Consider the following 22,299-nt stretch of genomic DNA (forward strand, 5'->3'; position numbering starts at 1 on the left):
ATCAAGCCCCCAACCTTGAAACGGTATCTCAGGAGGGGAAACTATGCCAGGAAGCAGGTGCTGCTACCAGGAGTCCTTTTGGACAGTTTCTCCTCGCTGTTCCCATCCCCCCACCGATAGTTCTGTCATTATTTCTCTGAGGCTGCTGTAAAAGCCACTGCACCCATCTTCTCTGTTTCCTCTCTCTTTACCACTCCCAATCCTTCCACATATTCTGTATGTAGAATCTGAAAATAGAAACTCCATTTTTTTAACACAGAAGGAAATTGGTAGAGGTGAAGTGAGATGTGCAAGACCACATACTATACAGGGGCTCAGGTTAGCTCACTCCCCAGCTCAAAAATTTTTCAAAGGATCCCCAGTGTCTCCTCAGTTGAGTTCAAATCCTCATTCTGACTTTCAAGTCCCTTCACAATAGAGCTTCAATTTTTCTTGACAACCATAATTTCCCTTCACCATCCAGTAAGAGAGGGTTATTTCCCTGTTCCTCACGAGAAGGCTTTTCCATCTTTGTTTACTCCAGTCCTTCCACCTGGAAAGCACTCCTGCCCCTTCAAAGTCTGATGTGTTCAGAGCCCATCTCAAATGCCACACGCACCAATAAACACACATACACCTGCACTTCCCTCCTTTTCTTATACTCCTCTCCCTCCATTTTTCATCCAGGGCACTTTATACTTTTCCCGTAGTACCATATCACAGCCAGGACATCCACATCTGTGTGCTTTGGATTAGAGGGAAGCACACTTCTGTGAGCTTGCGCTTCCCTTTCCTCTGTCACCTTAGAGAGAAAGGGCTCAGTTCCTCTCCCTCAGCTTTCTCCCCGGGTTACCCCTTCTTTTCCTCTCATCCTTTCAGCCTAAGGAGGATGGGACACTTTGGCTCCCTGTGCCCCTTGCAGCCGGGCGGCTCTGATTCTCCCAAATGTTGGCGTCTTGAGATTATTTATGGGGATTTATGGTCATTTCCGTTAAATATCCTGGTTTGCCTGACAAGCAGCCGTTCTGCCCTGGTTTTCTGGGCGTGGAGGTGTGGGCTGGGTCGGGAAGGAGGGCTGTCCGGCTTGGCGGGGATTGACCTCTCCCTCCGATTCCGCCTCCTCGCGCCCCATTTCGGGCTTCACGGTGGCTTTTCACTCTGCCCCCGAGGCCCGCCGTCCCTGGGGCGTAGGATGGGGAGCCTCCCGGGAGCAGGCTGCCTTGGGTAGGGGTAGCCTCTTGGTTTTGGCCGGGGGGGGGGGGTCCTGGGGGGTGGGGGCAGGCGCGGGACGGCCGCCTCCTCCCTCGGGCGCAGGCGTAAGGGCCGCGTGCCCCGCGCACAGGTGTCGCTGCCTCCCGGGCGCCCCGCCCGCCGCGCGCCGCTTCCTGAGCGCGCCCCGCCCTGCGGCTCGGCCCGCGGCGCCGGCAGCAGAGGGCCAGGTGCCGCCGCAGCCCGCCCGCCCGCCCAGCCCTCGCCCGCCCGCCCGCCCGGCCGCCCGGCCGCCGGCCGGCCGCCCGCCGCCCGCCACATGCAGGCCGCCGCCGCCCTCCCCGAGGAGATCCGTTGGCTCCTGGAAGGTAACGCCCCGCCGGCCCGGGCGCCGCCGACCCCGCCGGGAGTCGCACGTGCCGAGCCGGCAACAGCCGAGACGCCAGCGGCTCCCAAGGCCGGCCTTCCCCGTCAGCTCCCTCGCCCGCCACCTTCTAGAACCTTGAGGCTGCCGGAGCCCTGACTCTGGAGAGCCAGCGTTTCATCCTCCGGCTCAGGGTCCCTCTCACTCTCCTCATTTCCCACGTTTTCTTTTTCCTCAGGGCGCCTTCACTTCCCACGTAACCTCCAGGCTTCTGAGCAAGTTCGGGCCAGGTTCTTGGTCGCCTGGCCTCCGTGCTGGCCTTCGCCCTGTGCCTGTCTCCTTGGGACGCCTCGCGTCCGTGGGTTTCGCGCCCGTCTCTCCCCAGCCCTGACTCCGTCTGTCCCGCTCACGAGGGGACCTGGACCTTCCTGCTTAGCCATCCCGGACCTCGAGGGGCAGTGAGGGCTCCCGGGCTCCCGCCAGCCAAGGCCTGGGCGTGGACTCAGCAACCAGACCCCAGGCCCGCTTCACCCGCCTGCGGACTCATCGGGGCCACTCGTGCACCCGGGGCGGGCTGATCCCAGTGTTACATCCCTTCCCTTTCCAGAAGCGCCCCACTGCTGTGTGTTCACCCTCAAACTGTAGTGCCCTCGCAGTTCTTGTAAGAGTTAAAGCCGTACTCACCAACACTCAACACTCTCTTCTGTAACACTCGAGAGACACGTTTTGCTAATGGGCAGTGTCATCTGCTCCACTCACACTTTTTCTGCTGAGAGTAACTTGCTTTTCCTGTAACTGACCTTTCTGGAAGGATGGGGACCTGGAATCTGTGCTTGCATAAGGGTCCCAGGAGGAAACTGCTCAGAATTAAGCCTTTTGGCATCCATGTGACAGTTTTGACACATATTTAACAGATGGCCTGCTTTGGGCAGGTCATATTTTTGGCAAGCAGTAATTTTTTTTTTCCAGTTTCTCTCAATTTAATTGGTTTTATATCTCCATTACCTTGTTATCGTGGTATAAATGCTTCATAATCAAATATTTGGCAAGTCCATTTGGTCTCTGTTTGTAGGACTGTTTCCATTCTGGGTTGCTTCTTTGTAAAAGCTGTCAACTAGGTATTTCTTCTGAGGTGAAGTTTCCAAAACCCATTTTACATATGACCTGAGTGAATCTAAACTTTCAGAACAGAAAAGTATTTGCAGGGTAAAAGAGCATCATCTGGGTTTCTAAGAAGCAGCAACCCAGCCTTTCCCCTCTGCTGTTGGTTCAATAATTTGAAGTGTAAAGAGAGGCTCTAAGTGGTTTCTAGGAGAAAAGGAACTGTGGCAAAAAGTTTCATTTTCCCCTTGCAGTTAAAGGTATAAACTGATTCCTTTTGTTGGTATCTGTCATTTGTTGAGAGGAAACCTATTTTACAAATTCGTTAAACTGTATTTCCGTTTTGTGTGTAGCCTTGGTAGAAAATTCCTTTTCATTTTCAGAGGCTTGCAATGAAATCCACTTCTTCAGCATTTTTGATGTGCAGTTCTTTATTGTTTAAAACTGACACTTTGGTAAACAACTCATTTCTGCACCTGCCACCTTCCTTTAGCTTAGATTATTTTCTTGTTAGCTGACTGTTTTTAATTGAAGTCTTCAGATCTCCTCCTAAAGCAGAACCTTTGTTTGCTGACAAGTAGAGCAGGGTATGAATGGAGATTAATTGCATGTCACATACTTCTGTATCAAACTTGCTGTGTCTTAACAATCTCTGTTCGTTGGTACTCAGGTCTTTAGAATGTACAGAGGAGTCTGAGATTACATTTTAAGGAGCTTCATTGGTTAATGTATTTCTTTAAGGCTTTTTTTTTTTAAGTTTGCAATTAGAGTCTGCATCTGAAGTAGAGAAAAAAATTGTGAAAGTGGGATTCAACTAATAATTCTATTGAAAAATGTTTGAAGAATGTGCTTTTGAAAGGTTCATGTAATCATAGCAACATATTGGTTGTAGGTTTTGTTTATTATGGAACACATTCTCTGGTGTTGACCAGCAGAATTATTCATTGTACTACAAATAATTTGTAGATATTAGAAACCCATAATGACTATCAATTTATCATCTGTTGCTGTTTGTCCCCCCCCACACACACACTTTTTAAGGGTAACTTTTGACAATGAGAAAATATATAGGTCTTGATCTCTATATCGTCAAGCAGTGGAGGGAGTCATAGGGTGAGAGATCTGCCACTTTAGTGCTGCCACAGGCCGTGGGGGTGGAGTTTCCACAATGAATTACTACTTTCATAAACCAAGGCATAAACGTTTGCACAGTGATTTAACGCTGGCCATCACAGCCATAACTTAAGCATTTATTTATTTATAACTACATAAGCATAAATGACAGGGGCGTTTTTTGACATAATGTGTGTGCTTTAAAAAATAAAATATGCAAAGCGCTGTGAAAAGTTTATACCAAATTTTGCATAATGAAGAAGGGAGCAGACATTCTGAAGGTCTAAAATTAATTTTGTTTAAGGATAAAATTTTAAACATTTGAAAATGTTTCATTTGACCAGGAAACTCCACTTCTAGGAAACTGTGTTACTGAAATTAGAAGACATGAGATATATATACAAAGATCTGTGCTAAATGTCCATGAGTTGGGAAAAGTGGGGCAGTGGTATGAGTAAATTACCCATCTTATGGAATATTTTGCAGCCATTAAAAAGGTTGTGGTGGATCTGTATATATTGGCTTGAAAAGTGTCCATAGCGTATTTTTAAAGCTGAAAAGCAAGGTGCACAATAGTATATATAATATCCTGTTTTTGTTTGAAAACAATAACAAAATCCTCCAAAAACCCATATATTATATATGTTTGTGTAAGCCTCGGAAAGAGTAAGAAAGAATATACTCTAAGCTCTTAACACTGGTTTCCTTGGAGGGGAGTGAAAGGGTGGGAGAGAGATTATTAATTTTATTTCATGTATCTTTGTGTTGTTCAAGCTGTGATGATGACCATGTATTACTTTTGTAATCAGGAAAAGGCAACCAGTGAGATTGTTTAAAAGGAAAAGGAACAAAAGACAAATAAATGCTTGGAGAGGTCAGAGTTTGAAAGGGCCATGAATTTAGGGTTGTGATTATGTTTTTCTCCTGTTAGCCCTGGTGATGTGTGGAAGGTGGGGATTTTTTTTTTTAAACGCTTTCTTGGATTTGGGGCAAATGTTAAGGCAATGACAGGTTTCTAGAGTAACTCAGGAAACAGCTTCCTCAGATAGACTGTCAAGCTCTCATATAGAAATAGTAACTAGTCCATATCAGCCAATAAATACCTTATAGATAAGTAAAATGAAGGGCATTTACTGCCTTATTGAAAGAGGAGGAAATAGTCAGGTCTGTTTTCAAATAATCAGGCTTCAGTTGTGGAAGTTATCTTTTTGGTTTTGTTTTGTGATAATGACTCTGAAAACAAAAACAATGGAGTGCTGGCAGTTTGCATAATCTGTGTTTCACAGATACAAACATAATCAGTTTCTTCCTTGTCTTTCTAGCCCCACTTTTGAAGTCAGAAGCACATGAGGCAAGTGTGATGGAAGCAGGCTAAATATTTCTTCAGTTCACAATGTGTCCTGTGTGATGGAATGGGGTACTAACTTTACTCTAATAGCTAATGGGTCCCAACTATCTACAAGGGACCTAAATCCTGCACAGAATATGGATTAAAGCCAAAATAACATCCACAATTTAGCTGCGTTTAGTAGCAATTGCTGCATTAACACTGATTCTGATATGCCTATGCTTACTTATTTTTAAAATTCCTTGGAAAGCAGCAGTCATTAATCATTTCCTTCTAGATTGTTTTCCAGATTTGTATTGGTCGATGTAGCCAACCATAAAATCCTTTTCAATATAGTAAAACTCCAACTCCGTGGAACTTGTAGGCGTGAGTTGCTCTGGATAGCTGAGGATATTCTCTTTAAGCATTCTAACTTTTTATTATAAACATTTGTGACCTTTTTCTTTTTTTTCTCAAATGTAGTAGGAACTTTTCACCCTTCCTCAACCAACCGGTCTTTGTTCAAAGGGACCTCACTTGAACACTTTAACTAAGAGTTGTTATAGTGAATATCAGTTATCATACTTTAAGGAAATATATTGAGTTGTTTATGGATGTTTCTGCCATAACTGCCCCTGGACTGATTTGTGAATGTTTATGTCTGTTTTATATTTTAGTTTTTGTCTTTTTTCCCCCTACTGTTAGGCCAGGCCTGTGACTTTGCCCTCATTTCAGTGTATTTGTACCCCCAGTGCTATTGGGACATCAGATAAACAAGTTTGTTGGAATTAAGATGCGTAAAAGAAGGTATGAAGGGCTCTTGTGATAAACATAGTACCCAAACCTTTAGGCCTTTACTTTGTGACATGCACTGTGGCTGCTCAGAATCTTTTTTGCTTGATGTTTGATGCTGGGTTACCTGTTAGATAGGTGAGGTTACTGTTCAGTTGAATTCTGGAAGAACTATGACTATACTTCTATTTCTTTTTTTTTTTTTTGTCAAAATTTTTATTATAAAAGCAATAATGCTCATTGTAGAAAATTTAGAAAACACAATGATGTATAGTCACCCATAGTCAACAGTTGTTAAATTTCTATGAATTTCTTTCAGTTATTATTATTTGTACATACTTTAAAAGTTGGGGCATATTGTATATATAGTTTTGTATACTTATTTTTCCACTTACAGTCTTGAGTTATGGTGTTGCTATGGTCTCCTGAGCATTTTCTTAGATCACTAAGTTTCTTTTTTCTTTTGAGTGTCTTTAAGTTATACATCCTGGTTTTATTCCACTGGTAGTTTTACCCTTATAGCTTAAAAAAAAAAAGTCCCTTTGATTAGCAACATTGAGACTGAAACGGTGTCTTCTGACTCTTTCCTCCAGTGTGAAAAGTGAAATTGCTGATATAATCTGAGATTTTAGACTCAGACAATTATTAATGTTTTAATTATATATATTAGATTATAAGAATTATTTTTTGATATTTGCATACTACTTTAAAACCATAGCTATGATAATAATTTTCCTTTATAACTTGTTTATTGCTTACTTTTTGTACCATGGCTTTTTTATTCTTGAACTCTTTATCTCTTCAATATTTAGACTGTGCTAAAACAGTAGCCACTAGCCACATGTGGCTATTTAAATTTAAATTCACTAAAATTAGATAAAATGGAACAAACCAGTTCCTCAGTTGCACTAACTATATTTCAGCTGCTCAGTAGCCACAGTGGCTACTGTAGGGAACAGTGCATAAAGCCCTAATAGATGATGTTCGAGAATATAATGCTGAATTTCTGAGGAAGGGTACTTTGATACTACACTTACTGAACCCCTACAAGTTTGAGTATGTGTCTGTCTAGTTTCATATAAACTTAGCTGTGGCCATGAGGTTCGAGGGTCATACTCTTCCCCTTCCTTCCCCTTCCTCCCAACTCAACCTGTAGAAGTTCTACCATTATCTTCTGGTCTTCAATTTTGTGGAGGAGAAGTCTGATGCCAGCCAGATATGTATATTTTTATAACCCATTCCTCCTATTGCCTGACTGCATGTTCATAGGATATTTTTCTTTGCTCTCAAAAATGTCACTGGATAATTTTAAGGTTTTAGACTTTTTAATAATTTTGCCTGGTATATAGTGAACTCTTTTGATTATAAACTCAGATCTTTAACTTGGGAACATTTTTTTCTATTGTCATTGCTTCTACTCCATCTGTTTTATTCTGTCATACTGAGGTTTATGTTATAAATATTGGGCTCCTGATCTACTCCCTGTGTTTCATCTCTTTTATTGACTCATCTGTCACTGACTTCATTATGGTTTTAAATTCAGCATTTATTTATTTTTTTAAAATTTCCATGTATTTCCTCATCACTCATTGTTTTATTTTCATTATATCTGTAAATCTGGGCTTATAGACATAATGCCTTTTTGGATATTGAAAATATGATTAGAAATTTTCTAAACATTTCTATTCTTTAATAATAAATCTACTTCAGAAAGAGATATTTTCTCTAGTTCTTCAAGAAAAAAATTTTTTTGAACTTTAATGTTTTCTTATAGACCCTGTATATTTTCTTTGTGTTAAGATTACTTAAAATCAAATCCTGACTCTGCCACTTTCTTACTACCTGTTCGACTTTGGGTCTTAGTTTTCTCAGCTGTAAAATAGCGATAATTATAGTAGCCATCTCATAGAATTTATATGATGAATAAAGGGATGACTATTTGAAAAGAACTTAGAATAATATCTGGAATGTATTACACACCATCTGTTTGGTAAATAAAATTAAAAAAAATTTTTTTCTTTGAGAAAGTCCTGTTGATCTCTCTTTGCAGTTGCCTGCCCCAGGAAAACACCTAGACATGGCCTTTTTCTTGGGTTGGTGGTTCATCCTTGCTACTCTAAATTAGGGGAGGTTTGTATGGTTTCTTTTAGGATCTTCTCCGTTTTCTTCTCTCTTTAGTTCAGAGGCCAGTCGTCATGTCTATGAAAAACTTCATGGAGGAAGGATAGAGGAAGTTAGCGTCACTAACTTCACTAACTTAGGAAAGACACGTGTTCCTTACCTTGTTACAGAATGCTTTGTATTTGTGTGTGTTTGTGTAAAATAGTATTTTTGCGTTACTTTTCAGTTGAAAAAAAAAGTAAAGGCTTAATTTCCCCCTTTTCTCTTTCTGTTTCAACAAACAGAATTTTTTTTTTTAATTGGTAGATATATTTTAGTTTCATTGAGGGTATAGCCTATAGATGTTAGATGGGCTGCCCAGACCTTTTGAACTCTAGGCAAGATCTACTCCCCATATTTGGAAGTTCAAACATCTCCTCAAGATCTGGGTAATTCTCAAGGGCCATGCATTTGGAGGGTCACCTTTCCTTCAGGGTCTCCTGCTTCCATGCATGCTGTCTGTAAGCCTAAACTAGTGATTCCCAAATGGGATAATTTTGTCCTTCAGGGAACATTTGGCAACACTTGGAGACATTTTCTTTTGTCACAACAGGGGAGGGTGCTATTGGCACCTAGTAGGTAGAAGCCAGGGATGAGACTCAGTTTCCTACAATGCATAGGACAGCCCCTGCAACAAAGAATTATCCAGCCCAAAATGTTGGTAGTGCCACAGTTCAGAAACCATGGCCTTAACATATTCTTGTCTTCAAGTTCTACAAAAGCCTACCTACATGAAGCCCCTGTGAATGTAGATGACTTCACTGGAGATTCAGAGGGTGCAGGGAGAGGGAGGAGGGGTTTCCATTTCAGTAATGCAAACGATTTCAAATTGAGTATTAGGCATTTCTATTCCTAAACTCCCTTCTGCCACTCCAATCATCAGACAGGTGCCCTCTGGCCTTTCACCTAATGTAGTTCCCAGCCTTATGCCTTCTCAGTGGCTCCTTCTCCCTTTATCCTATTTGGAGCAAAACAAAACCAAAAAAAATTTTTTTCCTTTGTTACATGGAAAGGCAGTTTAGCTGTCTAGTGATTTAGGTTCCCACCAACACCCACACACAGAGAAGCAAGTTACTTTCCCAAACAATGTAGTTCTCTTCCTAAGAGGAATTCTGGTGCCAAGGGCCAGATTATAATATTTTTACCTCATTACGTAAATGTAATACTTAAATAATTTTTAATCATTTTAAATATAGGAAAAGTAAGTTCAAGTTTTACCATCATCTGAGAATCTTAACATATTGACATACCTATCATAGATCTAATTTTTTCACGTTATAAACCATTACACCGTACAGAAATCCTATAATTTCTGCTACATTTATTCATATTTATTTCCCCTGTGTTTCCAAGTTCATTGCTTGCTTTTCCGGTTTGTCAGTGCTGCCTTATAGGTTAGGTGATTATAACAGATGGCTTTTCAGGTTTGGAGTCTTTGAGTTCCACTGCTTAATTTTACTATCCAGCTTTTACATGGAAGATAGGACAGTTGTGGGCTCAGAAACAGAGTGGTCCTAGCATCCAGAGAGCAAGCTTTCCTGAAGGCTTATGGCTTTGATAAAATCATTTATGAATTACTTAAATTCTCATCTAGGGTCTCCTCCTAACATTGTTGACATTCTAATATTAGTTATATATTATAGGGGAATAAAATTTTTATTCACTTAATAGGAGCTTCACTAAAATGTATCCAATGGCACATATTGATACATACTTAAACCAATATTGTAGTTGAGTTGGAATTAACTAAGGTACTGTATATTATATATCAAGTATGAGAAGTATGCTGTGATACTTAGATAGCTACAGAAAATATCTCTTAACTGTGCTATAATAAACATCCTTAAAAATCATTCTACCTCTAAAATAAAATTTCCTTTTTGATAACGCTGTGAGCCTCTTCATCCACTGATCCCTCCTTGCCCTCCTTTCTTTCTTCCTTCCTAGTACTTTATTAAGGTATGATTTACATGCATAAATGCACTAATCTTAAGTGTTACAACTGGATGACTTTAATATATTTATATACCTGTGTGACTACAACCCAGATCAAGACATAAACATTTCTATCTCCCTAAAAAAGTTTCCTTTCCAGTTCTGGAACTTCATAAATCATTATGATCTCTTTTGTGTCTGTCCTCAACATGCTGTTTTTGAGATTTCTGCATGTTGTTCTGTGTATCAGTTTTATTTTATCCTTTTGCTAAGTACTATTCCATTGTGTGAATATTCCACAGTTTGTTTATCCATTCTTCTGATGAACATTGAGTTGTTCAGTTTTGGGTTATTAGGAATATACCTGCTAATGAGCATTCTTGTGTAACTTGTTTTGTGAACATAAACACTCATTTCTCCTGGATAAATATCTAGAAGTAGAATTGCTAGGTCATAGGGTATGAATATATTTAATTTTATTAGAAACTCCAGTTTCCCAAAGTGATTGTACCTATTTTACACTCCCACCAACTATATGAGAATTCCAATTGCCCCATATCCTCACCAACACTTGATATTGTGGTCTTTTTATTTTTAGACATTTTGGTAAGTATATTTTTATTGTAGAATATTTGCACAACATAGAAGCATACAGACTAATTGATTTAGCCACAGCAGTCAGACAAGAAAAAGAAACAAAAGGTATCCCAATTGGAAGGGAAGAGGTAAAATTGTCATATATGCAGATGACATGATATTCTATAAAAAAAAAACTCTAGCGACTCCACACAAAAACTATTAGAACTAATAAATGAATTCAGTAAGGTAGCAGGATATAAGATTAATATACAGAAATCTGTTTTATTTCTTTACACTAACAGTGAACTATCAGAAAGAGAAAGTAAAAAAAAAAATTCCATTTAACGTCATATCAAAAAATAAAATAAAATACCTAGGAATAAACCTAGCCAAGGAGGTGAAGGACCTATATGCTGAGAACTATAAAACATTGATAAGGGAAATTAAAGATAATTCAAAGAAATGGAAAGATAACCCATGCTCTTTGATTGAAAAAAATTAACTTTATTAAAATAGCCATACTACCAGAGCAATCTACAGATTTAATGTGATCTCTATCAAATTACCTGTGACATTTTTCACAGTACCAGAACAAATAATCCTAAAACTTATTTTGAACCACAAAAGCCCAGGATTGCCAAAGCAATCCAGAGGGTAAAGAACAATGCTGGAGGCATAACCCTCCCAGACTTCAGACAATACTATAAAGCTACAGTAATTAGAACAGCGTGGTATTGGCACAAAAACAGACATATAGATCAATGGAAAAGCATAAAGAACCCAGAAATAAATCCACACATCTACAATTAATCTTCGACAAAGGAGGCAAAAATATACAATGGAGAAAAGACAGTCTCTTCAGCAAGTGGTGTTGGGAAAGCTGGACTGTCACATGTAAATCAGTGAAGTTAGAATACTCCCTCACACCATACACAAAAGTAAACTCAAAATGGCTTAAAGACTTAAATATAAGACGTGATACCATAAAACTCCTAGAAGAGAACATAGGCAAAATATTCTTGGACATAAATTGTAGCAATAATTTCTTAGGTAAGTCTCCCAAGACAAAAGAAATAAGCAAAAATAAACAAATAGGACCTAATCAAATATAAGCTTTTGCACATCAAGGGAAACCATAAACAGAAGGAAAAGACAGCCTACAGACTGGGAGAAAAATTTGCAAACGATGCAACTGACAAGGGCTTGATTTCCAAAATATACAAACAGCTCATATAACTCAATATCAAAAAAACAAACAACCCAATTAGAAAATGGGCAGAAGACCTAACTATATATTTCCCAAAGAAGACTTACAGATGGCCAACAGTCACATGAAAAGATGCTCAATTATTAGAGAAATGTAAATCAAAACTACAATGCTGTATCACCTTACACCAGTCAGAATGGCCATTATAAAAAAGTCTACAAATAATAAATGGTGAAGAGGGTGTGGAGAAAAGGGAACCCTCCTACACTTTTAGTGGGAATGTAAATTGGTGCAGTCACTATGGAAAATGGTATGGAGGTTCCTTAAAAACTGAAAATAGATTTACCATATGATCCAGCAATCCCACTCCTGGGTGTGTATCAGGAAAAGACAAAAACCCTAATTTGAAGATATATGCACACTAATATTCCTAGTAGCACTATCTACAATAGCCAAGACGTGGAAGCAACCTAAGTTGTTATCCATCAACAGATGAATCAATGAAGATGTGGAGTGTATATATATATATGTATACACACACATACACACAGTGGAATATTACTCAGCCATTAAAGAAAGAATAAAATACTGCTATTTACAGCAACATGGATGGACCTAGAGATTATCATACTAAGTGAAATAAGTCAGACAGAGAAAGGCAAATATTACATGGTATCACTTACATGAAGAATCTAAAAAGTAATACAAATGAGCTTATTACGAAACAGAAATAGACTCACAGACATAGAAAACAAACTTATGGTTACCAAAGTGTGGGGGGAGGGGTAAATTAGGAATATGGGGTTAATAGATATGCACTACTATATATAAAATAGATAAACAAGGAGTTACTGTATAGCACAGGGAAGTATATTCAGTATCATGTGTTAATATAGTGGTAATTTATATATATAACTGAATCACTTTGCTATATACCTGAAACTAACACAATATTGTACATTAACTATAATTCAATACAAAAGAAGAAAAAGAAGTGAGTAGACTACTTGATTTTTTTCAACATAGCAGTGTTGGATACTTTTCCATATGAATCTATGTATATATTCATTTATATATAAATATATATATTCTTTTTAAACTGCTGCACAGTGTGTCCAAATTTATTTAACTCTTCTCCTATTGATGGATGTTTAGATTGTTTCCAAATTTTTTATATTTCCACAGTGTTGTAGAGAACATACCTGTATGTGCATCTTTGTGGTACCTATGCAATTATTTCCTTAGGGTAGATTCTTAGGCTCTCAAATGAAGATTGCAGATGTGTTAATCCTAGATTTGTAGTTTGGTCAGTAGTTAAAACTTAATCCAAAATACTCTCTGTGCTTTAGTTTCTGATTTTTGTTTTCTCTGTGCCATGAGTATGTAGGTATTGTCATTTTTTTTCCCCTACAGAAGGTAGGAGAATTAAAAATATAAACACCACACATTTCTTGGGTCACGAGGCAGAAACAATTAGCAAGTTGAAGCAAACCACAACCAGAACATGCTGACAATTTCTCTATTGTGTACTGACAACTTCCTGCAAGCCAAAGCAAAGCTGGTGGGTATGATTTTAGCCTTGCCAACAAGTTTTACCTCTTAACAAAGAGCAAAAAATATATGCCTTAAGGATTACAGTTAATTGCCAGATCAAAAATTTAGGTTTATCTATCTGTCTGTCTGTTTATTTAGTGGAGGTACTGGGGATAGAACCCAGGACCTCCTGCATGACAAGCACACACTCTACCACTGAGCTATACCCTACCCCTAGATCAAAAATTTAATGCAAGGTTTAAAACAAGTTCTAAGCAAACTAAAAGTCGTTTTGTCCCTGTTATGATACTTTTATTTAATTGGTATGAAAATAGGCAAGACAAGGTTTCTGTGAAGACTACTTCACAGAAAAGACTTATTCTTAGAGTAGGAAAATTAAACACTAAAGTTTTAGAGGGTTGATTTTAGTGAGATATTTAGGAGAGTCGCTGCAGAAATCCTGATGGTCTGATACCTTCAGTATATCTGTGAAAAGGAATCAGGAATTACTTTTGTTTGTTTGTTTCTGCCAGAAGCTGTCAATGAGACTTTATAGAATTTGGATCAGCAACCAGGCTGGTATTTCTGTAAAGCAGCAATATGTAACTTAAAGGAGTAGTTGTGACATTTAATTAAATACCCAGATAAGTAGAATACCCGGATATCTAGAATGAAATGTGGTCTTCTGCTATGTTCAAGGTGAAGATTTTTTTTGGTTTGGCGGGCGTAGTTTGCTAGGCACTGCAAAGTGGGTGGGCATAGTCTGTTACTGGAAAGGAAGTCTTACTGTTAGTGGTTTACTCATGAAAGTCCTGAGGATGATGCAGGTCTTTACTCCCTGCCTACTTCCATTGATCCAGACAGAGGACTCCTGAGATGTGTCCCTGGGAGGAGTCCCTTCTCCCCTTGACCTCCCCTTCTCTTCTCCACAATCTCAACATTTTCTGCACCCCTCCCTTCCCCATACAGGCTCCCACCTCCATCCTGGAGGGGTAATGTTTCATCTTTAAGGCTTTAACTCCTTCAAACTGTTCAGAGTGAAGCATCTATAAGATAAATTAAACATTTTCTTTTTAATTAGAAAAAATGCTAGGTATCATTGAAAATTTAAGAGATGAAGCTGAAGTAGCATCCAACTCCTAGAATTTCTTTTTTAAAATCAGTGGATGGAATGTTTTCTAATGTTTACTTAGGTATTTTCTTTTAGAAACATTGTCTTTATGGGGAAAAGAGCCATTTTTTAAGGTTGATTCCCGGGCCAGCTCACTTTAAAAAACTATTTTATGGATAATTAAGATGACGTATTCTCTAATAAAGCTCTTGAGGGCATTGGTGCTGAGGCTGGACAAGAAAGGACCATGGTTCCCATAGATTACGGTTGGAAGCTATATATAATTTTTTTCAGTATGTATTTTGGAAATTTATCTCAACTCCCAGATAAAGCAACTGATAGCTGTCAACAACTTACATGTTCATCCAGTAAAGGGCATTTGTTTATCCGGATTTTAAACTTAACTGTGTGACATGTATTTTTTAAAAAATGATTTTGCAAGTATTTTACCTAGAGGAGAATACTATATACATAATATTTTGATGGGGAATGATCTTCCAACTTGAGACTCCAAAAACTTTTTTTTTGTTCTGAAGCCTGGGCCACACCCCCTTCCACTGGCTTCCTCTTTGTTGGTGGGAGCACACCCTTTATCCCCTGTTCCCTAACTCCAAGCTCTGATGGTGATGTTGTGACCTGGGGAGTGACTCTGGTGGGCAGGGCTGGGGTTAGAGCTAGGTTGGGGTTCCTAGGATTGGGGAAGAGAATATTTAATGGGCCAGAATGAGAGGGAATGGACCTCACCTAGGAGGGAGGTGAGAGCTGGTGGAGAGACTCAGAGGGAAAGGAGAACAGAATTTCCTCTCCTGTCCCTCTCTTCCTTTCCTGTCTCCTTTTCTCCAACTCCATCTCCTATTGAGGGTGTGCTTCCAACAGGCTTGTAGGTACTATGATAAGAGGAGGGGGCTCTGAAATGGAGTGAGGAGTGATGACAGAAGTCAGCAGAAGTTTGTTGAAGTGAAGTGGTAATAGCAGCAGCAAGAGAATGGATATTTCTGTAATTGTGCCCAGCCAGGAAAACCACACACATTTAGAGTATTTGCAAGTACTTCGGGACTTTTTTTTTTTTTTTTTTTTTTGGTACTAAAGAGAGGGCCTGAAATACTGCCCAGCGTTACACTTAATAGAATTAATTTGGTGAGTCACTTTAGCCTGTGCCAACCCTTTTGAACACAGACAAAAATCTCAAATATTTTCTTGTATATGTATAATGCCAGTATAGGCAGAAATTTATGGCATCCTTCTTTTCAGAACTGTGAGTTCTGCCTTAGTAGTTCAAATACTTTTGCAAAATATCCCCTCTAGGAACATTTTGATTGGCTTTTGCTTGGTGAAATTGTTTTCAGCAGCATTTGGTCATTCATCCAGCCTTCAAATAGAAGGTTGATTGAGGCAAACTTTTGAATTTTAGAAACATATATCAACAAAAAAAAAAAAACATTTGCAACTGTTAAGGAACACCGAGTTAAAAATTTTTTCTTTCTGTATCTTAGGAACATTACTTAGAAAACAGATGGAAGCATCTTTCAGTAATTTGAAAAATGTGACCCATAAGATGTCATTCTCCTCCAAATAAACAAGAATAGCCTCATAAATGGACAAGGTCAGAGATTTGGGAGAATGTCAGAGACTTTCACCAGTCCACAGAACCTAGTGATCTTAGGTGTATCCTGTCAAGTCAGAATCTTTTCAGCCGGCATTAGATCATGCAATGGTTTCTCCCAAGGGTGTGATAATCATATCTTGTCTACAGCGTTTCACATACCCTCTGTTCCCTTGTCCTTCAGTTTTGTTTTCCTACTCTGGTTTGCTGGAATAGATACCGTAAACTGCCTGGGGTAATCTATGTTTTAGGGAAGCTGTGAATTTTAATAGGAAGATGCATCTTTGCCAGAGCTGTGTTTACCTTTTAAATAAGGGACTTAAAATCATTGTATAATACTTTTAGTACAAAATACTGTATATTGCTACAAGCCTGCCTTCCAGAATAATCTTCCATCACTGTCCCTCTCACCCCTAATCTTATGTTCTGCCCTCCAGGTTGAAATTTTTTGTTTCTCCAACTGAAAACTAAGATCTATCACCTCAGGACCTTTGCATATGATATTCCCAGGCTTGTACCATTCTTTTCCTCATTCTACCAACCCCCCTCTTCCTCTCCACCCTCAGCATACATATTTGACCTGCTAATATGGGAGTTTCAGATGAAAAGTCAGTTCTCTGAAAGGTCTCCTCTGACTTATTTTCCTCTCTAGACTAGGTACCACAGGCCTGTGCCCCCCTCACTTTTCTTATTATAACGCTTGTCACAATTTATTCTAATGGTCTAAGTCTGTATTTTTTGCTAGACTGTAAACTCTTAAAATAGAGTTTAGGTCATGTTCACTTTCTCAGTACTTAGCAAGTAATAAGTTTGCATTGGATATTTGTTGAAGAATAAAGGCATTTAGAAAAAAATGGCATTGTTTATTGGTATGTTTCTGATTTTGTCTTTTCTCTTTGGTGTGAAGACATTTACAGCATGTGTGGTATTGCTCACTCACCAGCTGATGGTAACTATGTGCAGATCCTGTAACACCAGGTATTGTATATAGTGAGCGCTGTGATGTCAGAGGCACCTCAGGAGTGTTCTTACTCAGTGGTGTTTTTCACACTACGTTTTGCAGTTGCAGGAGCCTAAGGCACCCTGATGTGATAGGACTTGATGTTTATATTAGAAGAGTTCTTGTTTGTACAAGGTTGATTGCTTAGTAGAAAACCCACCCAGAGAGGGTGGTGATCTTGGTTAAATATGGGAGGTGGAAATATCTTTCCTGTTCAGTGGTGAGTAGTGTGTTTCTGAGCAGGGTTGCTCAGCCACTTTCAGGTCATAATCACTATAAGTGGCATCGTCTTCTAAATTGAAAGGCAAATGTATTGTAAGTTGATCTGTAATTTTATTTCCTTAATATCTTTATCAAGTTTTGACATTAGGGTTATGCTGGCTTCATAACATGAGGTGGACAGTATATATAATACTAGATATATAATCCCTCATTCAGCCCTTGCTTTTGACTTATTTATGTTTTCATCATTATAAATCTGTTCATTTACTGAGTTGGGGGACTATTTTTAGATCAGGTTTTTAAAAATGTTGAGACAGATGGAAGAGTTTGTCTTTCTGTCATTTTATTCCCCTGAGTAGATGACACTTGCAGGTGAAGGAACAAGTACTTACATTAACACTCTAAAGTGTTTTGAAATGAAGCCTTCAAAAAAGTAATTTGAAATGAAACTTAAAAAGTCATAATAAAAATATCAAATTATCCTCATTGGGGGATAATTGTATCCTGTTGATTCCCTTTTAGCAATTTTAGTATATACAAGTATAATTACACAGGATATTTTACTTAGAAGAGTTTAGTAAGGACAGTAGAAGTTCAAAATTATATATATATAATTTTATATATGTATATAATGTTTTATATATATATGTAATTTACCATAGGCATAAAGTATACACTTTAACCATCGATGGATCTTTATTCCCCATTTTCTGTCTGCCTAGGTGGCCTCCTTTCATGTTCACATGTATGAACCAGCTCAGTCCACTATCACTGAGTGAAATGAAGAAGAGGGAGAAAAATTAGTCTCTCTTTCCAAACTGCCTTATGCTTGCATGGTGATTTTTATTTACTTATTTTTTCATATTCTAAAACACATTTTTAGAACATTTAGAAATTATAGAAAAGTATGAAGAAGGTGACCATTGTTAATATTTTGGTGTTTATCACAGTACCTGACTGACCTTTAGGAAGGACTCAGTGAAGATTGGGTTAATGAATGAATTCAACCCAGTCCCTCCTCCTTTTTTGTGCAAAATGTTTAGATTATACCATATACCACTTTTTAAAAATTAATAGACAATTTTTTTAGAATAGTTTTGGACTTACAGAGAAGTTGAACAGAGTTCCCCTATTCCCCTTCCCCCCAGTTTCTGCCATTATTAACATTTTATATTAGTTTGGTACATTTGTTATAATTAGTGATGAATACTGATATGTTATTGACCAAGATCTGTAGTTTATTCCATTTTCGTTAGTTTTTACCCAACGTCATTTTTCTTTTCCAGGATCCTATCCAGGATACCTCATTTAATTTAGTTCCTTGGACTCCTCTTGTCTGTGACTGTTTCTCAAATTTTCCTTGTTTATGGTAACCTTGACAGCTTTGAGGAATACTGCTCAAGTATATTGTCGAATGCCGTATATTAGAATTTGATATTTTTCCTATGATTAGCCTAGGGCTATGGGTTTTTAGAAAGAAGATCACAGAAATAAAGTGCCATTCTCATCACATGTCAAGCGTACATATTATCAACATGATTTATGATTATTGATGTTGACCTTGATCATATGACTGCTATAGTTTTTGTTTGCTTTCTCCACTGTCAAATTACTCTTTATTTCCCCCTTTAATACTGTATTCTTCAGAAGGAAGTCTCTGTGTGCAACCTACACTTAAGTATCAGGAGTTATGCTCCCTTTTCTTTAGGGTGGAGTACGTATGTATGTATATATATGTGTGTGTGTATATATATATATGTGTGTGTGTGTATATATATATGTAAAGATCCATCGATGGTTAAAGTGTATACTTTATGCCTATGGTAAATTATATATATATAAAATAATGATATATATATTATTTGGAATTCTTCTGCACTGGATATTTGTGTTTTCTCCCCCCATGTATTAATTTATTCAGTTACTTATTTATATCATTGTGGACTCGTGAATATTAATTTTTTAATGAATACTTATTTTATACTTTGAGTTATAATCCAGTATTACCTAACTTTGTTGCTCAAATTGTTCTAGCTTTTGCCATTGGGAACTCTTTTACTTGGCTCCTATGCCCCTTTTGACATGCCCCATCAATTGTGTGTGTGCGTCTGTGTGTTGTGTATGGGGGAGAGAGAGAGTGTTTTGGGCATTTCCTTACTTTCTGGCACTACAAGATGCTCCAGGTTCATCGTGTATATTTCCTGCTCTGGTCCTAGAATCAGCCATCTCTCCAAAAAGCCTAGGTTCCTTTTTATTGAAGATTGGTATTAGAAACCAAGATATGGCCACTAAATGTACTCATTATTACTGGGATGTTGTTTCTGTTAGGTTCTCTCAGCTGACAAAGCAAAGAAATATATGTGTGCGTAGTAACCGCACATATACATATATCTATAAGCAATTTCTGTACATAGCCTTCTGTGTCTATAAAAAGTTAAACATGAATTCTTACTGATGTCTTCAACTCTAATTCATTTTAGACTCCTCTCCTTACTATTCTTTTTTTATTGCACTAACATTGGTTTATACCATTATATGTTTCAGGTGTACATTATGTTTCTACTTCTGTATACACGACAACGTGCTCACTACCAAATATTTAGTTTCTATGTGTCATGTACAGTTGACCCCTTTTACCCATTTCACCTTCCTCCCTTCCCCTCTGGTAACTGCTACTTTGTTCTCTGTATCTGTGTTTTTCTTTTTGTTTTGTTTGTTTATTTGTTTTTTTATTTTTTATATTCCACATATGAGTGAAATCATACAATATTTGTTTTTCTCCATCTGACTTATTTTACTTAGCATAATATCCTCAAGGTCCATCTATTGTTTTTGCAAATAGCAAGATTTCATTTTTTATGGCTGAACGGTATTCCATTGTGGTATTTATGCCATATCTTCTTTATCCATTCATCTGTTGATGGGCACTTAGGTTGTTTCCATATCTTAGCTATTGTAAATAATGCTGCAATAAACGTAGGGGTACATATATCTTTTTGAATTAGTATTTTGTATTCTTTGGATAAATTATCCAGAAGTGGAATAGCTGGAACATACACTAGTTCTATTTTTACTTTTTTGAGAGATCTCCATACTGTTTTCCATAGTGGCTACATCAATTTGCATTCACACCAACAGTATATGAGTGTTCCTTTTTCTCTGCATCTTCTCCAACACTTATTATTTCTTGCCTTTTTGATAATAGCTATTCTAATGGGTGTGAGATGATATATCATTGTGGTTTTGACTTGCATTTCCTTCATGATTAATGATGTTGAAATATGTCTTTTCATGTGTCTCTTGGCCATCTCTATGTCTTCTTTGGAAAAATGTCTATTCAGCTCCCCTCCTTAATATTCACACTGCTTGCTCCTCTCCTTTTCACTCCAACAGTGAAAAACCTGGCTCCCACCACTCACCCTCCATTTATTGTTTGATTAGAGTATACATGTATAGCAGTATAAGAATGGGTAACCCCTACACCCATTGGAAACAACTTTATTGACTAGGATCCAGTATTCATGTGCTATTGACTATTCAGTTCCTATTGACTTTAGTCTTTTAGACTACCCATTTCCAATGTTACTCAGGTTACACTTTTCCTCCATTTCTTCAGTGAGGTTAATTCCTATATTTGTAATACAGTTAGATTATATTGTTACAGTCTACATTCTTTCCTGAGGTTCCTCCAACCTGCTAAATGATTTTTTGAAATTTTCAGACATTAAGGCTTATTCTTTGTGTTGTAAAGTCTTACAGGTTTTGACAAATACATAATGCCATGTGTCAACCATTAACATATCATACAATATAGTTTCACTGCCCTAAAAATCTCCTGTGCTTCACCTATTCATCCTTCCTTGACTCCTCTTGAACCCCTTGTCAACCACTGGTCTTTTTATAATGTTGCCTTTTCCAGAATGTCATATAGATGGAACATCATACAGTATGTAGCCTTTTCAGATTGGCTTCTTTTACTTAATGATAGGCATTTAAGTTTCCCCCATGGTTTTTCATGGCTTTGGTAGCTCCTTTCTTCTTAGCACTGAATAGCAGTCCACTGTCTGTATGTATCCCAATTTATTTATCCAGTCATCTACTGAAGGACATCTTGGTTAGAGCCAAGATTTGGCAAGTATAAATAAACCTGTTACAAACATTCATGTGCACGTTTTTGTGTGGACATAAGTTTTCAACTTAATTGGGTGAACATTAGGAATGTGATTGCTGGGTCTTATGGTAAGACTATATTTAGCTTTGTAAGAAACCAAACCATCTTCCAAAGTGGCTATACCATTTTGCATTCCCATCAGCAATGATTGAGAGTTCCAGTTGCTCCACATTTTTCCAGCCATTGGTATTGTATTGGTATTTTTTGTAATTTATTGTTCTAATAGGTACACATTGATATCTCATTGTTGTTTTAATTTGCAGTTCCCTTATGACATACGATGCTGAGTATCTTTTCATGTGCTTATTTGTCATCCAGATATCTTCTTTGGTGAGAAGTCTTTTCATATCTTTTGTCCATTTTTAAATTGGATTGTTTGTGTTCTTACTGTTGAGTTTTAAGAGTTCTTTGAGTATTTTAGATACAAGTCCTTTATCAGACACATGTTTGGTAAAGATTTTCTACCAGTCTGTGGCTTCTCTTTTCATTCCCTTAATATTGTCCTTTGCAGAACAGAAATTTTCTATTTTAATGAAGTCTAACTTAATTATTTCATGGATTATGCTTTTGGTGTTGTAACGAAAAACTCACTGCCAAACACAAGATCACCTAGGTTTTCTCCTGTGTTATCTTCTAAGGTTTTAATAGTTTTGTGTTTTACATTTAGGTCTGTGATATACTTTGAGTTAGTTTTTGTGAAATGTGAGAGCTGTGTCATTCTATTTATTTATTTATTTATTTGCATATGGATGTTTAGTTGTTCCAGTACCATTTGTTAAAAAGACTACCCTCTCTCCATTGAATTCCCTCTGCTCCTGTGTCAAAGATCAATTAACTATGTTTGTATGGGTCTATTTCTGTGTTTTCTGTTCTGTTCCATTAATCTGTGTCTG

General features: G+C 37.9%; 1 protein-coding gene across 1 annotated transcript in view; it reads left to right on the plus strand.

The window, feature by feature from the left end:
• Positions 1 to 1,267: 1,267 nt before the first annotated feature.
• The window catches only part of SKAP1 (src kinase associated phosphoprotein 1), a 255,607-nt gene continuing 234,575 nt past the window's right edge, over positions 1,268 to 22,299 (plus strand). The window contains exon 1 of the mRNA XM_032457841.1: positions 1,268 to 1,556. Coding sequence (XP_032313732.1) covers positions 1,508 to 1,556 — 49 coding nt within the window. The 5' untranslated portion in view covers positions 1,268 to 1,507. The remainder of the gene's footprint in view (positions 1,557 to 22,299) is intronic.

Source organism: Camelus ferus, chromosome 16 (assembly GCF_009834535.1).
Source record: "Camelus ferus isolate YT-003-E chromosome 16, BCGSAC_Cfer_1.0, whole genome shotgun sequence".
NCBI classification, from domain to species: Eukaryota; Metazoa; Chordata; class Mammalia; order Artiodactyla; family Camelidae; genus Camelus; species Camelus ferus.